The sequence below is a fragment of the Athene noctua genome, chromosome 21 (assembly GCF_965140245.1).
Source record: "Athene noctua chromosome 21, bAthNoc1.hap1.1, whole genome shotgun sequence".
NCBI lineage: Eukaryota > Metazoa > Chordata > Aves > Strigiformes > Strigidae > Athene > Athene noctua.
In genome coordinates, this window is record NC_134057.1 from 7343031 (window position 1) to 7369227 (window position 26197).

The 26197-nt window shown below is 42.2% G+C and overlaps 1 protein-coding gene across 5 annotated transcripts in view; it reads left to right on the plus strand.

Annotated features, from left to right (window-relative positions):
• Positions 1–663: 663 nt before the first annotated feature.
• The window catches only part of JMJD1C (jumonji domain containing 1C), a 163533-nt gene continuing 137999 nt past the window's right edge, over positions 664–26197 (plus strand). For 2 of the 5 annotated variants that reach the window (XM_074924449.1, XM_074924450.1), the window contains exon 1: positions 664–930. In XM_074924449.1, the coding sequence (XP_074780550.1) occupies positions 784–930 (147 nt within the window). In that variant the 5' untranslated portion in view covers positions 664–783. The remainder of the gene's footprint in view (positions 931–26197) is intronic. The other 3 variants (XM_074924448.1, XM_074924451.1, XM_074924453.1) reach the window with 2 other exon arrangements.

The following is a 26197-nucleotide window of genomic DNA, read 5'->3' on the forward strand; positions in this document are numbered from 1 at the left end:
TGGGGGCGAGAAGGGGCCGCCGAGGGCAGACCCCGTCCTAGCCCGGGCAGGCCCGCTCCCATCCCCGCCGGGCGGAGCGGCTCCGAGCGGCGGCGGGGCCGGGGGCAGCCGGTGATCAGGCCGGGGGGGGCGACGCCCCGGAGCGGCCCCGCTGCCGTCCCGCCGCGGGGCGAGGGGTGAGGCGAGGCGAGGCGGCCGGTGCCCGCCCTCCCTGAGCCCCCCGCGGGCGGGCGGGAGGGGGGCCCGAGCGGGATCCCCCGGCGGGAGGCGACCCCCGCCACGGAGAGTCGCCCTGCGGCACCGGCACGGCCGGAGCCACCCCCTCACCCCCCCCCCTCGGCCCGGCCCGGCCCGGCGGCGGGAGGAGGCCCCGCGGTGGCGCCGCGGCCGCCGTGTCCGGACTCTTTGCCGCGCGGCGGCCGCTCGCCCCCTCCCCGCGCGCTGCCTGGCGGAGGGAGACGGCGCGTGGTGCCGGTCGCCATGGCAGTGGCGCTGCGTGGGCGGAGTGGTCGGGGCCGCAGCGCGGCGGCGGCGAGCGCGCGAGGGAGGGAGGGAGGGCGCGCGCGCCCCCGGCCCGCCCCCGCCCCTCGGTGTTTGTGTCAGGCTGCGGGCGGCGGCGGAGCGGCCCCGCGGCGCCGGCCCGGCCGAGGGGCGCCGACCCAGCCCGCCGCTGAGGCCAACAGCCCCGCGCCTGCCCCCGCTCCGCGCCGCTCCCGCCATGGGCGGCCCGTAGGGGAGCGGGCTTAGGCGAGCTGGTGCGGTGCCTGCGCGGCGGCGGCGGCCATGGCGGTGGAGACGCGGCCGGAGCTGGTGGGGAAGCGGTTCCTGTGCGTCGGCGGCGGCGGCGAGGAGCCGCCGGAGAGCGGGCGCTGGCGGGCCGGGGTCATCCGCGCCGTCTCCCAGCGGGACTCCCGCAGCCCCGACCTGGCGGTAAGAGCCGCGTCCCGCGCCGGGCCGGGGGCGGGGGAGGGCTGCGGCGGGGGCCGAGGCGGCGGCGGCGCGGGGGCGGCGGGGCGCCCCGGGCGGGCACGCCGTGACACGGCCCTTGGCCCGGGGGGCGGCGGGCGCGGGGAAGGTGCGTGTCAGCGCCCTGGCGGCGGGGACGGGGCTGACGTGGAGCCCGCGGCGCCGCCGGGGGCCGGGGCCGGGCGCGTTTCCCCCTCGGCGCGTGCGGCCGCGGTGTGCGGGGCCGGAGGCGGCGGCGCCGACCCCCTTCGCGCCCCTCGGCAGGCGCGGATGCGGCTCCTGGCCGTGCCGCCGCCTCCGGCTGCGGTGGCGGTAGGAGAGGGCGAATACCTGGCCTGGCCACCGGGGAAAACCGGTCCGCGCCCGGGGCGGCAGAGCTGGGGCTGGGGCGAACGCCGCTGCTCCTGCAGGAACCGCCGTCCTGGAGCGCTGGGCGACCGGGTCGAGCGCACCGGCCGCGGTAGCGAGCGCCGTTATTACAAGAATGTCATTGTTTCCCTTCCTTTCATGTCCGCTGTCACTGTTTTCCTAAGGGGTGTAGGAATGTGCGCGGAGGTTAGCGAAGGAGCCAGGATGTGTCCTGTTGTGCTCGGGCACACTCTCGCTCGGGGGGGCGGGGGGGAACGCGACCAGGATTTCCTTGGGTTAGTGTTCTGAATGCCTAATCCGTAAAATGGAGTTTTATTGTGCTCCGTGGACTTGGTCGTTATTTAATTTGTGAATTCTGCAGTCGAATGAGCGCTGTGTTACTGCTGAGCTTGTCTCCTTCCATGTTTTTATGTTATTTGGTGCTTCTGAAAGCACATTTAAAAATATCACGGCTATGTAAATGGGCATTACGTAGGCTGGAAAAGGAATCACCGGACTGCGCTGGGCAATCCATATTGCTGCTGGCGAGGGGGAGGCGTTCGCAGCCCAGCACGGTTGGGGTGGAATGTTGCCTTTTTTACAAACTCATCAAGCAAACAATTGCCTGGCTTTAGAGATTATTGATCGTTGGGTGCGAGAAGTGCGAGTCACAGAATTAAGAATTCTTGTTTTCATGCGTCCCAGGCTTTACGCTTTGTTTTTGAAACAGAATGTATGTGACACATGAAATGCTACTTTTTTTTTTTTTTTTACTATATTGTGGGTTGTTTGTTTTTTTTTTTTTTCCACTCTGCAGCTATAATTCAAAGAGCGTGCTGTTCATACCCTTCTTTATGAAATGGCCTGTGTTTTTAACCTTTGGTTATATGTGAGAATCGTCTAGAATGCTTTATTTTTAGAACCTGTTTTGGATGTTATTCTTGCAGGGTAGTATTCTCTAGAATCTATATACAATTATGGAAACACTGAGTAATGTTTAAGGAGATGTTTACTAACATTTACAAGTCAGAGCCATAATTTGTAAACTCTAGGGGCAGAGCTGACATAAAGAGAGAAAGGGTGCTCAAACCGAGGCATTTCAGGGGTCGCATCTGTTCAGTTAAATGCATTATGTATGCTGCCTATTGTAAGTACTTGCTTCTCTTCCTAACTTTGGTATCCAAGTGTTTTTCTCTTCAGATACTCTTTTGTTACAGTTTTTGGTAATCTCAGGAAGAACTGTCACCTTATGGCCAGTTTCTGAGGCAGGATGACTAAGGGTGTGCTTATGTGTCATAGTGGAGCGCCGTTTGGATAGATCCAAACTACCTGAGAAGCAGGATGGATGCTCCAGCCTGCACCTCAGCCTGGGTGCAGTGCAGTGCTAACGTGGCCATATTCCTTCTGGTATTCAAGCTAGCTACGCAGCACTGCATTATGCTATGTAGATACACTCCTAGTCACCCAGGAGTGCTGGAAGCCTGGGAAGGGTTTGGAAATCCTATCTAGGTCTAACGAGTCTCAGATTCATACTTAACTGCTGGAGCATCATTGCCTCCTCTAAGCACAATATTTGGTTTCTGTGTTACCTGTCTGCTGTCCCCAAGGCACAAACAAGTATAAATCACAAATGGAGTGGGTAAGAGGAAGAAACGGTAAGATTTCTGTTAGCAACAGGTAGTTTCTGTGGGTTAGGCTCTCCTTTTGCATTTGTAATGAACATTAACCTCTTGTTAGTTGATATTTGCTAACATGAGTATCCTCTTCCCCTGCCCCTAGTGCAGGACAAGGGCATTTTTGTGTTAGCCCTGGTTCCACGTGTGCTATCCTAGATGGAGTGAGTGCTGCTCTTATCCTTCTGTGGCTTTTGTTTTGAGGTGGCCATCCCTATGAATAGTTCCAGACCCTTCTGCTACTCGTCAGCGGGAGTCAAATGGTAATTCTTGTTGACAGTTTCATTGCTGCCCACAGGGTGCAGCGTAAAAATGTTGGAATTGACTTTTTGTCAGTTTTGTGTGTTCCTGGTCCTTCCGAGTGGGGTGGTGGATCTTGCAGGAATGCAGAAGATGCCCTCAGCTGCAGGAGGGAGGAGGGCAGCAGTGGGTATTTTCAATTTCAGCTTTGTAACTGATGGGAACTGAGTTACTTCCTTCTGATGCCAGGATTAAAAGGTGTCATTTACATGGGCTTTGTGTCTGTTCTTCCTTAATAAGTGTCACACCCCCCCCCCCCCCCCCCCCACTCCCCCCAGTCAGTTTCAATGAATTTAAGAGCAGGTGAAAGCTGACATCTGAGAGACTGTGAGAGCCCTCCTCCCAAAAAACCATCAAGGCAAGGAGGTCACGGCATTTTGTGTGCTCCTCCTGGAAGCCAAGATGTGGTCTCCAGCTGGCCAGCCAGCATGCACCGAGCTTCAAACCAGCTACAGCATATGCTGCCTCTTGCTTAGTGCCGTACGGAGATAGGGAGTTGATGGGGGATGGAGCTGATGGGATGCGAAGGTGGGTTTAAGGGCATGAGAAAGAGCTGAGCGCTGACAAGAGCATGAGAGCAAGCATGAGTATTTGGATTTTGGGAATACCGGTGCAAATGGAGAGTTTTATGAGGTGGAGGGTCTTAGGGGGAGACGGTGGGCAAGCTTAGAGGCAACTGACGTAATTAATGTTAAGTGGCCACAGGGCTTGTAGGAGTAAATCCGCAGGAAACCAAGCTTCATTAGTTCTGCTGTAAACAGAACTGCTCATTAAATCAGGAACTCCAGACCTGAAGGCTGGACTAGCTGCTCTCCAGTGGTGAACAGGCAAATGAAGACTCCATTTGTCACATGCTGCTAAGTTTATTTTCATGATTGTATTTTCCTAACTAAATTAATGAATATTTTTGTAGTTGAGATGATTGTTCTGGTAAGAAAATTAAGTAGAGAATTCAGTTATCCACTATCATCTTCATGGGTGTCTCCTACTCCAGTGGAGTACGTTAAGTGACTCTTTCCTTGTACTTTTCAAGATTGCAACATAGCTGATACATAGTCTGTTTTTTCTTAAAATGGATTTTTTTTTTTTTAATCGGAGTTTCAAAGTGTCTTTTCTCCCACTATTTTATGGAAATTTTGCTTTCCTCATCTTTCCTATTAATTTTCCGCTAGTGGGGTACACGGTGAGGACAGCTGGCACTGGTTGTGAGTACTGTTGTTTTTCTGGAAGAGAGATGCTCTTGCTATTACATTGAGATCCTTCTTCCCAGGATTTGGTGCCTCTTTTTTTAGTCATCCTGTAACATTCACAGATGTTTAAAAACACCTGTAAACGTTACAGGATGACTAAACATGACATTGTACAAATACAATGTATACAATTCAGTCCAGGAGTTTTCTGGATGATTTTCATGGTCTGAGTCACAGCTTGATAGTTAGACCTCTTGATCTTTCATTCTTGAACATTCCCATTGCATGAAAAGCATTTATTTAAAAATAAAGATAGAAGCCAAAAAAAGCTTCATATAGGTATTTATGTGTTTCAGTAGTCATTGAGAGAATTCATAACTGGTTTTCCGCTTAAGTAACAGCGGGTGTTACTACAGGAAGCTAGGAACTCTATTTTTCTTTACTGCCAACTGCCTGGAAAAGCCTGTGTGCTGCTCTGATTGCAGTGGTAGCTCTGGGCAAATAAAGAAACGGCCAGGAGGAAGGAGGTCGAGTCAATGCCATATGATCTCCCTGGTCTTTGCTGCCCCGTAAGAATTGCTCTCTGGACCACAGGTTGCAAAATGCCTTTCTTAACCGCCTCTGACAAGAGTTGACACGGTGATGGCAGAGATGTTTTCCTATATTGTGCTGAAAAAGTGATTCTTTAGAGGAGTAAATCTTTAAAAACGTAAATCAAATTATTAAAATTATTTCACTTACCGGAAGTGCTTCAGAGTTCTGTGAGTTTTCATGGTCCTGCAGTTGTATATTGAATATAGTCATATATTCAGCTGTGTATTTTCTCTACATGAAAGAGAAAATGGAAATAAGCTTTCAAACACATAATGTGCAACCCTTAATAAAAAGTATAGCTGTAAGTTGCAGTGATTTTTAAGTACGTGTTTATTGATGCGTGCATTTTGCTGCCATGAGGTCCATGGATTGGAAGACTAACTCAGAAGTTGAGTACTTCGGTAGTCTTTAATGTCTTAAAATAGGCAGATGTAACATTTAGTAATTTTGCGTAGGGAAATATATTGTGGCAATAAATCACCACGTTAAATATCATTCATAAAAACCTAAGTACTAGTGAGTTTGAAGCAGTTGTTTGATTTTTATTTACAGTAAAATTAGTAAGTTACAGTGGGGGAAACTACATTTAGGAGTTTTGGTAAATTGTGTTCTTTTAGTATTGCATGTTTAGTAATTTACAAACAAGGAATTGTTAAAAATTCAGCATGTCTGGTAAAACCATTCAGAGAGAATAGCAGCAGATTGGGTGTCTTTTAACTGAGTTTGCCCTTGCTTAACAGTAAAATTCACATTTTGTGAATTCTGGGTGCAGCGTCACCCTGTTCACAAAATGTAGGGGGAACTTATCAGCACTGTATTACAGATAACGTGAAAATAATTTGAAATAATTGCTGATAATTTGAAAATAAGATATTTTAGAAAAGTACTCCATATGCTGATAGTTTTTCATTAAAAGATGATGTTAAATTTGCCTTAGCTGTGCATGGAGCTGCTCTTACCCAGTCTTTTTACGACCTGTAGTTGTGTTAATCTTCCTGCATCTGCATTCTCAAGATTTCTGAAAGCAATATGGCTTTGTCATACAGGCACAGGATTGTACTGCTGTAGATTACATTTGTTTTCTGCCATGGATTGATTTTTAGTATGCTGTTTTGCATGTTGTCCTCTGTTTTCCTTTCACTATGCTACTATGTAAGGAGAAACAATATATTATTTTTTAACCCCATTTGAGCTAATCTGTTTGAAAATTTTTTTCATTCCTTATTTTAGAAGTACACGCTCTGCAGCTTTGACTTGTTCGGTTGAAATAAAATGGAAGATGCAGAAAACTCTTCAGTAAAATTATTATATAAAGTAGATAAAGGAATATGCTTTGAACTGGTTGTGCGTATCTTGTTGGTGGCTAATGGAATTTAAAAATACTACGTGTTTCTGTACTAGCATCTGGGTTAAAGATGAAGAGCAAGTTGTTGGTGAGGAGCCTGTCACGTTATTTACTCCAGCTATTGGAGATGATGCGAAAAGCATGCCAGAGTTTATCACGTCACTGCTGCCTCTGGATCTAGACAAGGAGTGGTGTTGTAGGATGCGTTTTGTGTGTGTTTTGAAGTTGGTTTGAAAGGAGTGGGAGAAGCTCAAAATGTAACAGGGATTTAGACAACTTTCAGTTGTTTCTACTGTTCTGTATCCGTATTGAAGCCAACAAGAGTCTTGTAAGTTTTGGTGCATATCAGCGGGGTAATCTTTTCTTGGCTCAGCAGTAAAGAAAACTTCCTATTTCCTTTCTGTGTTTCCAATAAGATTGAGCTTGTCATCCTGTGCCTGTGAATGTCACCTCATCTGTCTTCCAGAGTTAGTTCAGTTAGTGTTCAGGAAGGAGTATCTCTTTCATAGTAATTTGACAAAAAGATCAAACACGGGAGTGTTCCTATGAAAATGACTGCAAGGATTCATCGCTTTATGCTCTGCCCCTCCCTCCTCTTCGCCTTTGTACTGAGAGAAACCTGAGTATGATGTAGATCAACAAGTAAATATAGCTACACTGGTAGATTTTGAGGAAAGTTTGTTTGAATGTCAAGATTGCAAACAGCAGTGAGGTGTCCCAAGCCAGGATTAATCAGTTCATTAGTTTGCTGCATAGTTGCAAAGTATGCAGCAGTGAACAAAATACAGGAAAAGGAGGGTTTGATGCTATACTTAAGCCTTTTGGGAGGCTTTAAGAAAGATATGTCACGGATTTTCTTAATCAAAAAGCATTCATTTTTGCCCTTCATTGCCATTCATACAAGTAATAGATTATTCCGCATTTGCATTACATCAAATTTTCTGTTGTCCCAGAACTTTGGCTCTTTGGAGGTGTCTCAAAAACCCCAGGGCATAGGCATCATAAAGAGTTGTCATTTTTTAAGAAGCCATTTGTTTTGTGCACATACCAAGATCTCAAAACCTGCTTGAGAACAGCAGAACTGTTGTTTAATAATGTTTGAGCAAATTTTAAAAGTGCTACTTCTAAAATTAGGCCAAAAATAAGCTCAACTTTCTGATCCTACTATCAGCAAATTGTTGAGATGCTCAGTTCTGTTGGTGGTCTTGAATATCTGCTGGGATCAGGCTTGACTTTCCTTTTCAGTAGGATTTGGTAGGCTGCTTTTGTTGGAAGAAAGTTAAGTATTGATCATCAGAGAAGTTTATCTGAAGTTGGCAACAAGGTGGTTGTCCTGGAAGACGCCCTGTGATGACCTCCTGTTATTGCCCGCTTCTGTGCTTCGGGCACTGACATTCAGTGTTGCTGCAGGGGTGGTTTCCCTCCTAGCCCTACGGGATAGGCACTGAGGCCTGTTCTGCCTCTAACCAACTTGTTCTTTATAGCTGGTGGAGAATTCTAAGCTAAACTAATGCTGTGTTGCTTCATTGTGCTGACTTATCCAGGAAGTTGGTGTCATTAGTTGATCTTATTCCTGTGTACCACTAACTTTCATGTTATAAGACAGAATGAGGGCGGAGGAATGAGAAGAACCTCGGGGATTTTGATGTGTTTTGCTTTCTAGTAATGCTCTTAAAAGTATTATTATTTTTACTTTAAACAGCAGTTACTGCTTTTCAGAATTAAGTGGAATGAACCAACTTAATCATCTCATGAGGAAGTTGCCTTCATGTACATACAGAAATGGTTTGAGTCCATTCATGTACTCTGGTTAGAGCTTCATGGCCCCAAAAGATGTAGGGTAAGCGTGAAGGTTTTTTAGCTTGACCCTCCCATGGCAGCATTTTTAGAAGTTTTGGAGACTGTGGTTCCACAGACATTTCTCTTGGTGGCACTGCTGGCTTAATTTTTTTAACCCTGAGCAGTTTCCTGATCCATTCACCATATGGCACTTGAGGCAGTTGTAGTGAGGCTGAGGAGGTGGCATGGGATCAGTCAGAGGCAAATGGCTGAGGGTAGGAGCAGCTTAAGCCGGCACCATTTCCAGGAGAAAAGTCTCTGGACCATGGCCTGAATGAAGTAATTGAAAATGAGGTTAAATATCTTCATGAGAGTTGCAGTCACTACAACTAGTAAATGTGTCCTAACCTGCTTAGCTGTAATGCAGGGATTTTGTGTCACAGTTGAATGAATTATATTTGTTCATTCAGTAAGAATAATTTATTCTTTCACTTGAACAAGGAAATGTATGTTCAGAATAACCCACAATGTGATCATTTGATGTCTGTTGATCCTACACTTACTTGCAAAAGGCAACTTTTTGGAAGAATGAATGTGAAATCAAATGCTTTGAGGGAAACTTAAGGATCTATATGTTAAAATGCATACACTTTTGATGCCTCAGTAAAATATTTAATATTTCTGTATAAATATGATCTTGAATATTTTGATCAGCACTGTAATTAATGTAGATGTTGAAATGATTGCAGTTAGGCTTCATTGCAGGTAACTTACTGCTGTGTATGACAACTCAAGTAGATGCTGCTGACTTAGTAGTTAGGTTGACTCACCAGGATTTTACTTTTTTGCTAAGGGAACAGGGTTCTCTGGTAAAATGATGGTTTAATATCTGCAGTATGATTGCTCTGTGAAAGAGAAAGCGCTTGCTGAGTCACTGCTAGGTGGCTCAAGTCAAATTTCTTTAGTCCTGCATGTCTGGTGAGGAGGGACTGGAAACCTGTATTTTTGGAGGAGCATTGGCAAAGATGTTTTGGGCTGTTTTGTTTGTTTTGAACCAGTCCTCCAGCTTCTTTTCTTATTTTTTTGCTCTTGGCTTCTCTTCCTTCCTCAAACACAGAATGTAAATTTACTACCTTTCAAAAATCAAACAAAACAACCCAAAAGCCAATATCAAACAGACAAGGAAACTTGTTGGGATAATCATAGGAAATTTGTGATTTAAACTGTTGAGTTAGTATAGAAAATCTTGGAAAAGGTGTGCTATGAAATTAGTAGTCAACTCTTAGACTAGCATTTGTGATGAATCTGTAGTTTTCCTTGCATCCTAATTCTTCCTAAAGCAAAACTGGAAGACTTGAGTTTTGCAGCCTTGGTCATCATCAAAGGCAGGAGCAAATGCATGCAAGCAAGGCATGGTGTGAGCAATTTCTAGGGGAGATGTCAGTGAATTTTGGGCTATAGACACATGGCGATCTTTAAAGAATTAGGAGCTAACAGCACCAACATTTCAGTCAAAAATACAGAAGCTGATGTAGTTGAAGACGGAATGTGAACAAGGTCCAGGGGTCTTAAGAGCTGCTGTTGTGACGCTTAGCTTCTACTGCTAAAATTATGTCTCACAGCTGTACTTATCAGTGTTTTCTTCAAGTGATTTGGAGCTCATGGTCTTTATCCAGCAGAGGTCTTGTTTTGTAGGCCTTTTTCCTAAATTAATTTGTAGGAAACCTTCTTGAATCCCTGTGAGATTTTCAGCATCCTGTGACAAAGGACATTGCCTGTGCGTTGTACTCGGGATGGCTTGCTGTGGTTTCAGACGTGCTTTGATTCCTGCATTGTGAGGTACAAGTCAACAGTCCCCCCTTGTTTGCCATTTGCATGCCACTCGTGATTTTATTAGCTCTGCTATACTAGTTCATGCTCCTCTTGAAGCATATGAATGTGGCAGTTTTCCTTTACTGTTACCCTGAGACTAAGGTATCTGTTCTGTCAGTCCCTACCAACCCTGTCCAAATACATGTGTGTTTGAACCGGGTTATTCCAAAGGGTGCAGTTTGTTTGTTTATCTCAAGTGGCTATCTACACTGAAAGGCATATCTTCACATTATTTCCTTTCTGCAGGTTGTTCTGAATAGATTTAATTTAATACTGTCAAACTGAGTTTATTTTTTCCTCAGGAAATAAAGTAACATTTTCAATTATTTCTAAATTGTAAAAGTTTATTTCTCCACTGGAGTATATTGGTGATTTTTTTTTTTTTTCCAGTTATGGTAACCAAATTCTCTATCGCAAGTCCATTTATATTTAGTATACCCACATGTTGATCAAACTGCAGTGGTGATCTATTTAATAACAGTTAAGCAGTGAATAAAGATACTTCTTCTTTTTTAAAAAAGAAGGGCGCGGGGGAGAGGGATGGTAATGAAATACTGTTGGTTTGCTAACTATTAATCCAGGTGGGCTGTCCTAAATATACCTGATCCTTCTATATACCGTCATATTTTAACATCTGTATATAGGTCAGAACATGATGTGAATATTTTTAGACAATGTCATGACCAGTTCTTAATTTGATGGGTAGTTTTTCTGTATAATGGGGTGCTTACCTCCTTCTGCATGATCTTCCAAAAGAGATAACAAATTTTGACTCTTAGAAAGAAATTCCATTACCTTTGTATAAATAGAAAATGTTTCAAGTGCTTTGTTATTTAGTACCATGTTTTCTTTTAGAAGTTTGTAGTCTAGATTATAGGTAGAAAAAGTAACAGATTAGTCTTTTACAAAATTTCCATTTAGTGAGTCAGGCCTGAAACTACATAAAATATAAAATGAAAAATCTTGTTTGATACATTATTCATTGACTGACTTTCTAATTCTATCAGATGGTTTCTTTTGAAACTGAATGTAGTACTTTCATAAATCATTGTAAAGATTTTTATATTTTAAAATGGAAAGACTTGGCTTTTTGTTGACACTTGGGAAAATAGCTTGCTGACACTACTTAATTTTTTTGAGTTCTGTAATAGTGTCTTGTCCAGGTAAAGTGAGATATGTGTGTACATGTTGGCATATCTTTTTCCTCTATCATTTTTTTAACATTGAATGGATTTTCTGTTATCTAATTTTTATTATTATTAAAAAATATTTTATCTTTCAGATACATTTGAGCATTGCTCACATTTTGCTAACATGGCAAAGCTGATCACTGCTCACTGACTGGTTTCAAATGTGATAAACCGAATACAAGTGAAGTCTTAAGGTTGCCCATATGTTACTTTTCTGTTAAAATAATGAGCGATGAAGAGTGAAGCAATGGCAGAATTTAATAGGGCTCTTTAGTTTGGTACCTTTGAAATGGATAAAGTCTGTATCTCCAGAGTGTTCTTAGGTTTGTTGGCTGAGGTAAAAGTATGGTATTCAATACCCTTTTATATATATATATTTTTTAAAGATATGTTTTACTTTATGGTAGTCTACCCATTTCCAGGTACCTGGAAGTTGTGAATTTCGGAGTGTTTACTGGTATATTTGAAAGAGCTTAGTGCTTCAGTGGAAATAAGCAATTAGTTCGATGTCTGTGTTTTTCCTTCTTTTCTTACAGAAGTCTGGTTTTGGTCTGGAGTTTAGCATACCTATGCTTTAAGAAGTATGTCTTCAGTTGAGAAGAGAGCAATGTAAGGACATGGCCCTTAAGGATCTTAGGACTGAGTTCGGGCTGAGGGGAGAAAATGGAAAAGGTTGGGGTTTTTTTTTGTTTGGTTTTTTTTTTTTTTTGTTTTGTTTTATTTTCATTCTGAAAACCTTCTGATCAGTTCTTGAGCTTTCTCTGATCAGTGTTTCTTATGGACAGATTGGGCAGGCATATACAGGAACTACAGTGTACAAGTCAGCAGAGGAAGCAAGGGAAGAAGAGAGGATCATGATGGTTTAGATATAGAAACCCGTACACAGTTTCATCTAAATTGACAAAAGGAAGGCTCTTTCTGCAAAAAGCCAGCATCCCTTTCTGTGAGGCTTCTGGCTCTTGAAGCCGTTCTCTAAGACAAGGCAATACTAAGAAATCTGTGAAGAAAAAAATCTAAATGTTGCAGTTCAATACCTGCATTTACAGTTTTAATTCAAGCTAGTAGTTCCTTAAACTCAGAAAAACAAAATCTCAAAAAGCTCCGATTATTACAAGTCGGAGAGCGGAGATGACGCTGATATTGCTGCTTCATTAATCATAGCTTTGACCGTGTGCAGCCCTTGTTCCTAAGGCTGTCAGTTTGGCATTTCTCAGGGCAGTTGTAGAACTGAGCTTTTTTGCGGCTCTTCTTAATTGCTTTGTTTCCTTCTTTTCCCAGGACGTACCTGTGTCTACTTGTTACTTGTCAGATTTTCACTGTAGGGGAGACTCATTTGTAAGGTAGCAGGCATGTGCTGCTCTTCCATGGGACTGCATGTACAGGATGGAGACCCTGAACTCAAACCTTACTTTGTAACGAGGTAGCTGGGAGAGATAACTATGGCCTGGCAATCTTAAGTACTGTTGAGAATAACACAGCAGCATAATTGCGGGAGTTGGAAAGTTAGGTCTTACAAACTGCTTCCCTAATTCATATTGTGGTTGGAGGGAGATGTTGCCTGATGCTGTGATAGGTTTGGACTACCTGTGGGTCACGGAAAAGTGGTTCTGAGCACTGCTGTGCTAATGTAGTCAAGTTGTCTCTGAATTTGTGCTGCTTGGTTGGCTGCCCTTTCAGCTGATTTTTAACTAAGGCTGCTGTTGAATTCTGTTAGTTATGGGAGCTCACACAGGCGGGTAGCCTTGACAGGGATTAGTTTATCAGATGTCTAGTAAAGTGCAAACTCTGACTGCAGCTTTACCCACCCTCAGGCTATTCAAACTCTCTCTACAGTGTGATCTTATTGTCTGAACCAGTGGAGCTACAGAATTATTCTTTTCCTTAAGTGTGGAGGCATTGGATTTTTCCTTTGGGGGTTAGAAAACAATGGTGTCTAACTTAAATATGTGAGTGTGCCACTGAAAGCCACTTCTAATTAATACCAGGTGCTTTCTTCACTGCATCACTGTTGGCTGTGCCCCCATCCCATACCTTTCTTTGTTGGGCAGTGGCAGCACAAGGTTCAGAACTGTGGGTGTGCTGATTAGGCAAGGAGCTGGCTCACTGTCAGTCAAGTGTACGGATTTGAAAGCTTCTCATAAGAAATTCAGGTGTGGACAGAAACTTCCAGATCTTCTGAAATTTAGCAGTAGCTTAAATTTAGTAGGGAAGTCTTGACTGGAAAACATGCTTGAAAAAAAAATATACCTAGAAACAGTCATATAAATAAATAAATTTTAAAAAATGTGGTAATGAGATATTGTCTATTAGTATTGTCATTTATGGTGAGAAAAACTAGAGGTATATCATAAGAAAATAAATATATCCACTTTGCTACAGAACTTGAAAATTGCTTCTGTAGTACTTGTGTTGTAGAGTATGCAGGACTTTACCTCTGCTGTGTGTTGTTGGTATTGCTCATCAGGAGAAGAGGGCTTGGGTTGTGGGCTCTGTGGTGTGCAGCACTTGCAGTCCTGGTGAAGACTGTCACGGTGGGACATGGGTCAGTATATGCTCTTAAATTGTGCTTTGAAATATCGTTCTATTTCTCTATTGGTTATTTCTGTATAGTTTTTAACTGTTTCCTAACACTTTATTAATGTTATTTAGAATGGACAATACTTGCTCAAATACTCTAATGAAAGATGTTATTACAACCTGGAGGAAAATCAAGTCCTGTTTTAGCAGAGTCATGCCAAATGGGTTAACAGTTTGAAGGGTGGTTAGCCTGTGACATTGTGTCAAACTTGCAGTGCTTTATAACCTGAAGTACATGTGTGTTATGGGAAATGCACACCTGTGGGAAGAGATAGAACAAAAATTGTTCTACAGGTTGTAATGTATGAAAATAAATGACAAATCTTTAAACATTTTCACACAGCAGTTAATGTCTCAGCCACTCTGGCTAAAAGGCATTGTGGAGGTGCTTTGAAATGAGTGTTGTGAAATAACATCCCCGTTCACCTTGCTGTGTGCCGTGTTTCTTTGTAGCTTCTAATGTCAGAAATATCAAATCACCAAGGTAGCCAGGAAGAGCAAATTGGCAATGGTAAGTGTTATGCAGGGAGGAGATGTCTTGCTGTTATCTAAGCATAAATAGAAGATTAGAGTATGTTCTTTCTGGATGCATGAGCCAAAATTATTAACCCCAGTTTTAATCTTCTCTCATTGCGTGCAAAACACTCGACCTGATGTCCTAGTCCTGTTGAGCATTTCCTGTTCCCTACCTGCCCCACTGATGAGCTATATTTTGATTTCTCCTTAGATCACATCTCTTTATGGGATCTTTCTGTGGTCATAATACTTCAAGCTTCTCGTAAATGTCTTGTCCTCTCCTCACAGTTGGAAGACTTCCAGTAAACGTCCCTTCTCTCAGGCAATAAGATATTGTTAGCTAACTAATAGTTTCCATTTTTAATATGAAGCTCAAACCTACTGAAACTGTTGAGTGCTCATCATAAAGACATAAAAGCTGCTTCTGTTAGCAGCAACACAGGTCTGTTGACTGTTGGGTTCTGTACGTAATAAATAGAGCAAAGATTTAGTAGTGGTGTGGTTTTGCTGAAGGTGATCTGAAAGATGGGGAGGGGGTAAACTTAAAAAAAAGGTATTTGTGTGTATGATTTTGTTTGAAGGTAACTGAGATGTTCTAGGGTAAATAGACTGGGAATCAGATGATAAACTTCTGCCAAGTCTCACTGCTGGAACTGCTGAGATTACTGTTTCTGTATGTTTCTGTGTCCATGCAACTCTGTTTACTTTGTAGGACACTCTTTGACCAAGACCTCATTGTGGTAGGTGCTGTGCAAACACAGAGCTGAAATTGTCTGTGCCTCAGAGTTTATGAAATCCGGAAGGACAAGGAGCTGAAATGAGGTTATAATGATGTGTTGTTTGTGTACAGCAGCCTAACCTTTGGGAAATCTTGTGACAGAGGAGAGGTAGGAGAGGTTTTTGAGGCATATAATGAGGTAGCTCTGCTGATGTTTCTTGGTTATGTCTGTCAAATATGAAGGATAGCCAGGGATAAAACTCAAAAGTGGCAGGCTGAAACTGTTTTTTAAAGCAGCCAATGACAGAGGTTTTGATTTAAGTATGAATCAGAAGCAGGACTTGGCATTTTGTAGCTGAGTCTGAAGACTTTGAAACCAAACACTGGTAAGTTATGTTGCTAGAGAAAGGAGGCAAAATGATGTAGAACAGACAGATGCTGTCATTGTGACATAGTAGATCAATTATTGTGTAGTAGCATTGTGAGAGAATGTATGTGAAGCAGAGTTCTGTGAAGTCCAAAAGAAAAAAATTTATGTAGTGAGGTAAAAACCTAGGTTAAGAGTTAAATGTAGGTCTGCGGGGATAGGGAAGGTCCTTGGAGGAGTTGACAGAAACAGTATTGAGACAAACACCGAAAGCTCCGTCTTAGCTGTGTTGTGCTGAGTGAATTTAAATGGTTTTGTGACCTTAACCATAGGGTTGTGCTAAGTTGTCTGATTCAGCTCCTATTTTAGGTCCATTCTGGATTCTGCCCCCTTCCCCCCCCCCCCCCCCCCCCCCCCCCGGACAGAGAATGTATTTCTCACTTCCATCACACATCTTCTGTTTCTGTGGTATGAACTCGGGAAATAATTTTCAAAATGTATTACATTAGTGACTTTTGAACTGTGTGCACCCCATTGGTGGTCTAAGAAACTAAGTGGCAAGTGGAACCAGGGTACCCTTACAGTATTTCTAGGGAAATTTTAAATGAATACTGATCTCAAAGTTTGAATGCTAACAATAGCTTTGTAGCCCTAAAGGCTTTGGAATTACTTTATTTGAATGTTTTTCTAATGATTTAGTAAGCACACAGTCACTGACATCTTGGTGACAAGAGTTGGTGGCAACTTGAGTTGCCATCAGGCTTTTTCACTTATCACTTGTGATATGAGTTGTGTTCTGTTACAGATGTGGCAAAGATTTCTTGGTTTTCACTTTATTGTAGACGTTTGAATAATTGGGAGTGACAGTAGAGTTGAGTAATAATCAAATTAACCTGGATTGCCTAAACATGTAATAGCTGAGATCCTTTTTCTGTAAGGAACTGACTAATTTGTCAAGATGTCAAATTGGTCACAAGCCAAGCTAATCACTTCTGTGGGTTGCATCAAGAAAGACAGAAGAAATGCTCCATATGTTCTGATTTGTATTCATTCAGTTTTGCCTAACAAAATTTTAGGTGTTAAGTAGGGTTTGTGACACCTTCTTGGTTTAACATCTCCAACCTGTGAAAGTGGTAAAACATGATGAAATCTGGACTGCACTATCATTAAATGCCCTCATGATTTAGTTCTTAATTCTTCCACAGGAGGACAACCTTACAGAGTTGTCAGGGGAGGCAAAACCGTCAGTGTGTTTGCAGTCCTCTGAGGTTTTATGCCTCTTGAATTGGAAGGGAATAATTATCCTAATTTGATAGAATTGGAGCTACTATGAATATTTTATATTGACCAAGTTATTGGAACGCTTAACTGTGTGAACATATTGGTTTAGTTTAATGGGGAAGAGGAGGTGGAGGTGTCTGGGGAAAATAGGCAGGAACAGAAAGAATTTTGTGTCTTGGCAGAGAGTTTGAGTGCTGTTTTTTTTCCCTTTGCATTTTTCTTTGCTTCTTTGTTTTTAATTAAGCCTACAGGACTGGTGTTGCTCAGAACCACCAAAGCTGGATATATAAAAGAAGAATTTTTTTTTCACGTTTTCAACTCCCACTCATAAGAGTGGGTTGTAATAATTCAAGGATTCAGACTGAGATGTAGGAGTCCTGAAAATGGAAGTGCCTGAAAAAATCAAGATAGCCCTAAGTATCATCACAAGATGTTAAAATAGACTTTCTTTAGACTCAGTCTTTCTTCTCTATGGTTAAATAAAAATAGAAATCAGTTTGGTCACAAGTTCCTAAAGAGATCATCTTAAGTATCAAAGTCAATAAACAAGGTAGACCCACTAGGTGATGAGGGTTGATGGTTATCACAAGGTTTTGTCAAAGAGCACAGAGGAATTGGATGCATGGGTAGGTTCTGCTGCAGCATCTGTGTCCCTGGAGGTGGGTGTGTTGCACCGTAAGTGGGAGCGAAAGCTAGTTCTGTAACTAAACCCAAACTCTACTTTTCTTCAATTCACTGCTCAGAGAATTGAAGTTTTTCTGCCTTATCCTGCTGTGATGGAGGGGAACCTGCTTTTGTAAGGAAAATCCTTTATGAACTGTATTGATGCCTACTTTTGTATCCTCTCTTTATGGCGTGTATATATATATATATATATATAAGGCTGTCAATTAAAAGGGCAACTGAGAAGGGGGGTAATCTAGATTTGGTGAGCGTGTGAAGGAAAAATAGGAGCTCTTGAAAGATGGACATTAATACGTGACTGTATTAGAATGTAGGCAAACTAAGTTTTGAAGGTAGAGAAACTATTATTAAATCTTTCAGTGTAGGTGGAGGGGAAAAACTAGACAAGCTTTTTGCCATCCAAGTGTTCGATATGGAAGAAATGGGGATGAGGTCATGAGAAAAGAGAGTGAAAGAAGTGCTAAAATAAGTTTATCTTCCAGAGAAAGAAAAATAATGTAATTTGATGTTTAGAATGTGAAGAGGAGAATGGAAGGGAGTAAAACTACTGAGTTTATGGCACTTTCTATCTACCAAGTCATGGTTTGTTCCCAGGCTCATTTTTTGGAATAAGTTTTGTAGGTTTCCCCTGTGGATCAGGGCAGAGAGCGTGCAGAGATGATTATTTTCTGAGTGATGATGTCCCATTCTGGCAGCTGGATCTTTCTGTCCTTTGTAAAGGTCTCTTTAATGAGCTCCACTACAGTGGCTGCTTAGCTTCCATTAGGACATAGGACATTGGATGAGGAATGGTACGTTTTGGAAAGTGCAGGTGCAGGATCCCAGGATTTTGCTGTCTGTGTTGCAGAACGTGTTTACTGTGGTGGCATTAGATGTGCTGGCAAGTCATTGTCTGGTGCTGATGTAGCTGCTAAGCATTGGGACAGGAGCCAGCTTAGTATTTTGTGCAAAAGAGAAGAACCTTCTAAAACAAAAACGTAAACTGATTTACGATCTTCTGTGCTAAGTAGTTACCTGTTTATTTACCATTAGTCCTGCTCACAATTTAACCAGTTGTCATGCACTGACTAGGAATTTTGACAAACCATCAGTTGCAGTAACTTGCGGGTTTGAATGCTCAGCTGCTGCTCATATTTGTATTCACAGATCACTCTGTCCAACCCCTTTCTAATGTTTTCTTAGCTGGCCTTTGCCTACCTTTCTTCCAAGGTTGGTCTTGGTACTGTGGCACTCTAGGCTAATAAATCTGTTGCCAGTTAAGTACAGAAATGCTTGAGTTTACTTAGGCAAATGAACTGCTGCACTGCAGATGCAAGGCAGCTGCAGATCCCATGTAATTGGCACTTGCTGGCATATTCTGTTCTGGTTTATTGATGAAACTAATCATAAAAAGCAAAATCTGGTTTCTTATGTTAGAAATGTCTATTTACTTGTCAATGCAGTATACAGCACAGTGAAATCCTGAGCCATAATTAGTGTTCAGCACTGTTGTCAGTAAGAGTAATCCGTTTGGATGATCTAGTAATAATGCTCTCCTGAATAATTGAGGCTATGAAGCTTTATTGTAGGTTGTCTTGCTGGGTTTTCAAAATACGTTCAATGCAAGTATATTTCCAGAAAAGGCATTTAGGCTTGATTTGAAGGTTCTGAGTACTGAATTCATCTTCCTTTGTTAGTGATTAATCATTGTTGTTAAAATAGCATTGTATTTCCTATTGAGAAGCACAACAGGGTGAATGTCAAGTTCTGTGATTCTCCTCTCACTGCTCTGCTGCCTGCTATCAAGTCTCTGTCTAATGTTATTGTGAGTCTCGCTTCTGGTACTTGAGCAAAAGCCATGTGATTTACAAATTGAAAAGTCCATGAGACCTTGGAATCCTCCAGTGCTGTCCAGAGGCAGGCTTTCAGTACAAAAGAGATGTAGCTGAATTTTGAAGTGAATAACCTTTTGTTAAAGTACAGAGCTTTTTGAAAGAAACAAAGCATCAATGATCATTGCTAGTGCTTGGCTTGGTTTTCAAAGTCAGCTGTGCTTAGTGCAGCTGAGAACTAATGGAACAGATTTGCAGCCTGTTAAACACAGTTCCTCAGTTCATCTGGCACTGCCCGAACTGGAGCTGTACTAGGGCAAAACATCTTTATGACAACTGATGAATGTACCTGTTTGCTGTGAGATTTCCTGTTGCCCAGTCTTCGTAATTAATTACTTGAGGATATCAATTTATTAGCATTCTGGTAATGAAAAGCGGCCTGATGTAGCATTAGGTTTTTGTCATGCAAAGATGCTTTTTGGAAGAAGTCTGGGATCCTGGTTCTCAGACAACATTATCACTTGTCTTCTCAGCAGATGGTTTGTTTGGATCATGTGAATACACCTTGTCTTCACAAACAGCAAAGAAGGAAGGAGTCACATATCAGTTTTCTATGAAATTTAGGTATCTATACATAACGTATATATAACTTGGGGACTACTGACTGTGCAGACATTTTAATGCTGATAATAAATAAAGCTTACTTGTGGTTTTAGGCAGAGAATAAAGAGAAGTTTTCAAATAAGAAAATAAATTTGAAAGGAGCACCAGTCATGACTCTGACATAGTAGCCTATTATTATCTGCTGTTTTCCTGTGAAGTATTTCCTGGTAATATTTGCAAGGTAGAGTCACATTTCTCTTTCTCTGTCAGTAATATGAGTATAAGGCACTAAGTGGATTTTCCTGCCTATTTCCAATAATTTTTCAGTACTCTGCTGCATCTTCATCCGTTTTTCAAAAATCTGAGATAGATGCAGTGCTTTAGCCTCAGTCTCAAAACATGTGTTGGGTAAAATAATTTTGTTGTTTTCTGTTTTTGATGTTCCCCCAAGTTTCATTAATTTGGCATTGCTTTACTCAGAGGACTGCTGCCCTACTACAGTCAACTGTATAGCTCATGATCAGTGCAGTTCACGATCATAAACCATTTATCCACTCTAAACATTAATTTTTTCCCATTTGTCTTTTTCTGTAATTATATCATGTACGCTAAATATAACCTTTCTTATGTTTAGATGCATGACTGGACTTCTCTAGCGTGAGTGTGTTACAATTTTGACACAGTCCCTATATGTGAGGGCCAAATATAAAATTTGATCCTCCAGGAGGGAACCTGCAAGCTCCGACAGGGCAAATTCGGTGTTTCAGCAAAGTGGGTTGTGATCAGCGAGTCATACCTTTTAGTGGAGACGACGCTCCGGTCTCGATTTGGACTGAGCCTCTCCCAGATTGTCTGTGCACCCACTGTTAGTCAGTCATGAAGGCAGAAAGCTCCTGCCTTGCTTCTGCCGAACTCCAGACCTGCAGAGCTCAGAGCAAGGGGTAGGTATCCAGTGTCTCTTGCTACAGCAAGATGCTGTAAATGATTGATGTCTTTTGGTGTCCTGTGTCTGTGAAAGTTGGGCTTTGGGCTCCTGATGAGTTCCAAACTCGGTGGGAATGGGAGGGCAGGAGGAAAAATGTTACCAGCATGCTTAACTTCAAGTGTAAGGGAAAAATAATACTATCCCAAACACTTTGAGAAGTTGCCAGCTTCTGTTCTAGAAAAAGAAATGAGAGAGTGAGCTGTGCTGGTTTCTCAGGACTCAGAAAGAAGGGGTGTTTTGAGATTTGTTAACACTTAGGTTTTTTCCAGGGTTTTACTTTTACTCCCAGAGATAGTGAATTGCTACATTCAAATCCCCAAATAAAATTAAACACCAGAAAGAAGCAAGTTAATGGTTAAGTACATGCAGTATATTTTTTTTTTTTAATGTGTTTGTGACTCCGTATTTATTATCTATCTTGTTCCACTTCTCTTTAAGTCAGTGGACCACCCTCCTGCTGTCTGCAGTTATTGTAGAATTGTCCTGACTGGATTTCCACCCTAACATATCTTGGTGTGGCTCTGGACACTTATAAATAGTTCTCCATATGTGTTTTACTTCTGTGTCTCCAACATATTTCTTGTATGGGTTATTTTGAAACCATGTTGTTAATTTCTAAATTATTTGCAAATCTAATGTTACCAAAAATCTTCTGTTAATGGTTCTTTATCTTGTTATTTTCTGTCGTAATGCAACACTCATTTGTGTGGACAGCCTTCTCTGCTCTGTGAGAGGCTTGACAGATCAGGACCAGCTGTGATCAAATATGCCCTTCTTATAAAATACATTCCAAACTGAGACCAACTTCGCTTGAGAAAGTTGAGCACGTGAGTGGGGAGGCCCAGCACTAGGGCTGTGCTCTTTAGCTTCTTTTTTGCTCTGTGGAGCCTTTAAGGGGGGTGGCAGCAGGGGAACAGGACTGCACAACTCCAGCTCTGTGAACCAACCTCAGCGAGGAGTGGGGAGGAGAGTGGGGTTAACGGCCATGCTGAAACGGCTGCAGCTCTCCTTCCTTCAGCATCCCCACTTTGCTTCAGGTCTGGCATTCTCATCCTTGTTTGCTGTTTACTTATCTCACAGCTCAGAGGCTGGCATTGCCCATCCAGTAGAGCTGGTGTGACCCAGCCCTTCTTCCCTGCAGAGTGTCTCCCCTGTTTTTCTTTAGCCCTTTGTCCTCCTGTCATTCTGGAAACAGATAGCAGTTACTCTGTATTTCACCAAGGAAGAGTGCACCTGAAAGGGCAGATCAATACTCTTTGAAATGTCTGTCCAGGGAATGGGAAGAAAGTGGGATCAGCTAAATAGATTTGCTTAGATGTGAATAGAGGACTCCACCTAGGCCACTAGTGTACTGAACATAAAAAAAACCCCAAAACACAAAACGCCAAACAAAAACCCAAACACTCACCCCCCCCCCCCCCCCCATTTTACACTCAGCAAATTTCTCTGCCATGCCTTGCTTGTTAATACAGTATTAACTGCTTACTGATTGCCAGTTTTCTGAAGTGAGGTGGTAAGAAGTTGGAACCTCTGTCTTGGTATAAGAGGCTGGCTTTCACAGGACTCTTTCCAGAGGAAATTTATACATAATTTCTTCTTCTCGAAGAAACTGTTAGGTATGCATGACTTGGATTTCCTCTCCCTCCCCGATGGTGCCGCAGACTGAGTAAGATCTGCACTTATGCTTTATTGAATATTGTCTGAAAATTGTTTGGCATAAAACATCCTGTTTCAGAAGGACCTACTTTTAAACTGAATGTTTAACTAGAAGAAATATTTTTGATTTTTCAAACAGCTCTCATCATAGTAAGTGCTGTATCACTGGAAAGATGTGCTGTATGGTCTTCATATAAATGTATGAATTTCTCACTGAAAGTGAGATTTCAAGGTAAAGATTCTCAACTGTGGAGCTGTTACTAGTGTGCTGTAGTATAATGGTCTCATGCGGTTGTGATTTAGTAAGCTGTACCAGATTTCAAGCTGTCTGCATTGCAGCCTTTTTGTTATTAATAGTTAATGATATTCTTCTCTGGCTGTAAGCAGATCCTTGCTTTCAACCTTCCCTCCCCCTCACCCCCCCATAATCTTTAGGCCCTTATGTTTTGCCCTCTTAACATGGGAGGGGGGAATAGCTCTGAGAGCAATTGTACCTATCAGAGCTGTTTTGTAGATGGTCTGAACAGATTTTGCTTGAGAACAATGCAAGCTGCCCTCTCTCAGGTCTGTTAGGCTTGCCTTGGCTGCGATGCTGGCCTGTAGGCATGCTTATCATCCCAACACTGATCATCTTGCATGGCAGCGCAGTGCGCTGGCTTTAGCCTGCTGATGACCCTGGATTATGTTCTTGTTCATGACATGTCTGCAGCGAGTGCAAGGTTCCAATTATATTTGCCTTCAGGCGGTTCTCAGGAGATGGTGGGGGGAGGAGAGGGCAGGAAAGAAGAGAAATCATTTGTGCAACTTAGAAGAGTCCTTGGAAAAACTGTTTTGGGGAAGAAATCTGTATTTCTAGCGTGATCTTTATCTCAGACTTGAAAACCACAAATAAAAATAAACAATTTGAATCTACCTAATGTGTTTTGATTTTTTTTTTCTTCACAAAAGGAACGCTGCAAGCTTGTTATGTGTTTTGTCTTGAAGGCAATTTAAGGAGAGACTACATCCCTGAAAAAAGACAGTTTTTACTTTAGAAACAAAGAAGTAAGATAACAGAACCCTGAACGGTTGCAGTGGAAAATGCTTTATTATGCCATAGGTTTTTCTTTTTTGCTGGTAGAATAATGGCACCAAAACTGCTTGGCCAATAAATTCTTTTTCTTTACCTCAGTGCTTGCCTGTACCTCTTGAGTTTCAATTTACTTGAGCTTTGCTACTGCTTTTACTGGTGGTAAGCAATCTCTTTCAAGGCCTGAGGGCAGAGAAGGCGTGAACTCTTCATATAACAGTGAATGGGTGATATTGTCATGCCAAATGCATGACAACATAAACTATAATTGAGCCATCAATAAGACTTTGGAAATGACTATTCATAGCTTGTCCTGCAAACAGACACCGAAGAAAAAAAGACTTATGTTTTCAGTTACAGCAGCAGTCCTACAAGTTCAATTTGTATTTTCAGATAGAAGATTTTAATCCTAGAAATCTTAAAAACAACATGTAGAGAGAACTTTCCAAAACTTTGGAACCATTTGGTCATAACTTTCATGGTAGTGTTTAGGCAGCTGGCGTCATTCCTTATTTGCACTTTGAAGACTAATTCAAATGGGAAGATGTTTGATGCTTTGATTTTTGTTTTTCAAAATATTTTCATTCTTATGCCTAGAAGCAATGAAAAATTTAAGATTTTCAAAAGTTATTGTCTTTGATTTTACTGAATTAACCATGCAGTTAGTTTAAGTCAAGAGTCACTGTTGGCAGCCACCCTTTGCACGGAAGGTCTGGCACGTTTTCACCAGCAATACCCATAAGGGATTGTATGTGGAGTCTTCATGTCATTGTGCTGTTCACAGGGGCATAAAGGGCATTTTAAACTATCAGTATGTTCTACAGTGCTTGGACAGAGGGTTGAAGTGAACTCGTTGAGCCTTGTATTGGGAAGGTTTGTTCTGTAAACAGTGTGGCTACAATGAGTGTTACTTCTTCATGTAGCTTTATGTGAACCACTAGAAGGAAATAGCTGCCTAGCTGTGGTGCTGTTTTAGCGTACTCTGTTTAGAGGAGAGATCTGTGTGTTGCTGATGGGCCTCAACAAAGCAGCAAGATGGCTTGCAAAACTTGATTGCCCCTCTATTTGAAAAATAATCCCAACTGATTAAGCTGCTCTGTGGAAGACATACTGAATGCTGTCAGTGGTCCAGAACATTTGGGAGCCACTTAAATAATAAATAGGCATAGCCACTTCCCTGGGTGAGATTTTTACAGACTGTTCCTCTTGCTGAGCAGGACTGTCTCTGTTTTAGGACACTTGGAGTTTAGAGACGGATTTCTAAGGGAACGTATGCAGAAAGCAAGGGAGCCTTGTGTAGAAAGGTACCTCAAAGGGGAATAGAAACGAAAGGGTTCAGAGAGTTATAAAAAGCCTGTTTAACTTGAACCGCAGTATCTGTAACTAGCATGGCCGCTCCTGCTCAGTGGATCAGAAGGATGTTCAGAAGCTTCAATATGTTCGGTAGGAAGGGTGCTGTGATGGGTGATTTGATGCCTTTAATGGACGCCATTCATGATCAATTTTTTGTAATCAATTATTCTGTTTGCTTTAAGGAGAGAGACAATCTATCTTCAATGTTATGAATTTCGGTCTCAAGGACAAAGGAAGAAAAGACTTGTTAATTGCAAGTTGCATCTTGCATTGACTAAGATAAAGAAAACCTGATCCTCTCATGAGTGTTTGCATGTGCTTTGATGTTGCAGACATCAGTATTACAGTCACTGTGTATTTGGGATTGCCAGCAAGAGAGTGCTTACTCGTTATTTGCTGTACATTAACTTGTGACATGCCCTAATCCAAGCCAACTTCGTTCAGCAACAGGACATGCAGCTGCGTTTTACTTTGAGCAACTTTAATTGATACCACAACTCTCAATACCTCATGTTTTGACAAAATATGTGTGACAAAGTATGTGTGACAGAAAAGCAGCCTGCTTTTCTAGCTTTGACTCTACTTTAGGAGTGCTTTTGTTAGCTTTCAGACACGGCAGTGTGGGGCTAGTGGCATTTGCTGACTGTGACTTAGGGGAGTGCATGGCAGTAGAAAGTCTGGGGAAAATTAATATTTATGCAGTGAGGATGTAAGAGGGATGAGATGGGAAAGAAGCTTTGTGTCTCTACAGTGAAGACAGGTTAATAAAAAGAAGAGGGAGGAAAAAGCTGCTAACTTTTAAGGGTGCAGTGCTGTGCCTGATGTCTACACCAGTAGACATCAACCCAGATGCCTTATTAGTACCTTTCAAACAGCCGCTTAAAATAGAGTAGTTTTACCATGAAAGATGATATTTTAAAGCCTGCCAAAGATCTGTGGGCCACATTATCTTCTGTTTCCACATCATCACACCATGCTAGCCACATAAATTGGATACCTTCCAAGGGGTTTGAGTATCTTTACAGTACTCTGCAATTCTTTCTAGCAGTCATGGCAATTGGAAATAAAAACAACAATGCATGAAAGAAGTTTGATCTCTTAGGCAGATGGGTGTCACTAAGGTTTTTCTCTCTTCCACCCCCCCTCCCCCTCTTATTTTTCAGCCAGAACAGTTGATTATTAAGCTGTATTATCAAAATTTGCTGGGGAAACAATCACTGATTCCTCTGTCAAACCAACATGGAGCTTGAGAGCAAGCTTTGCCAGATAGTACTGTGTTACGGTTAATTGTCAGAGCAATGCTTCAGTCTCTTGGTGTAG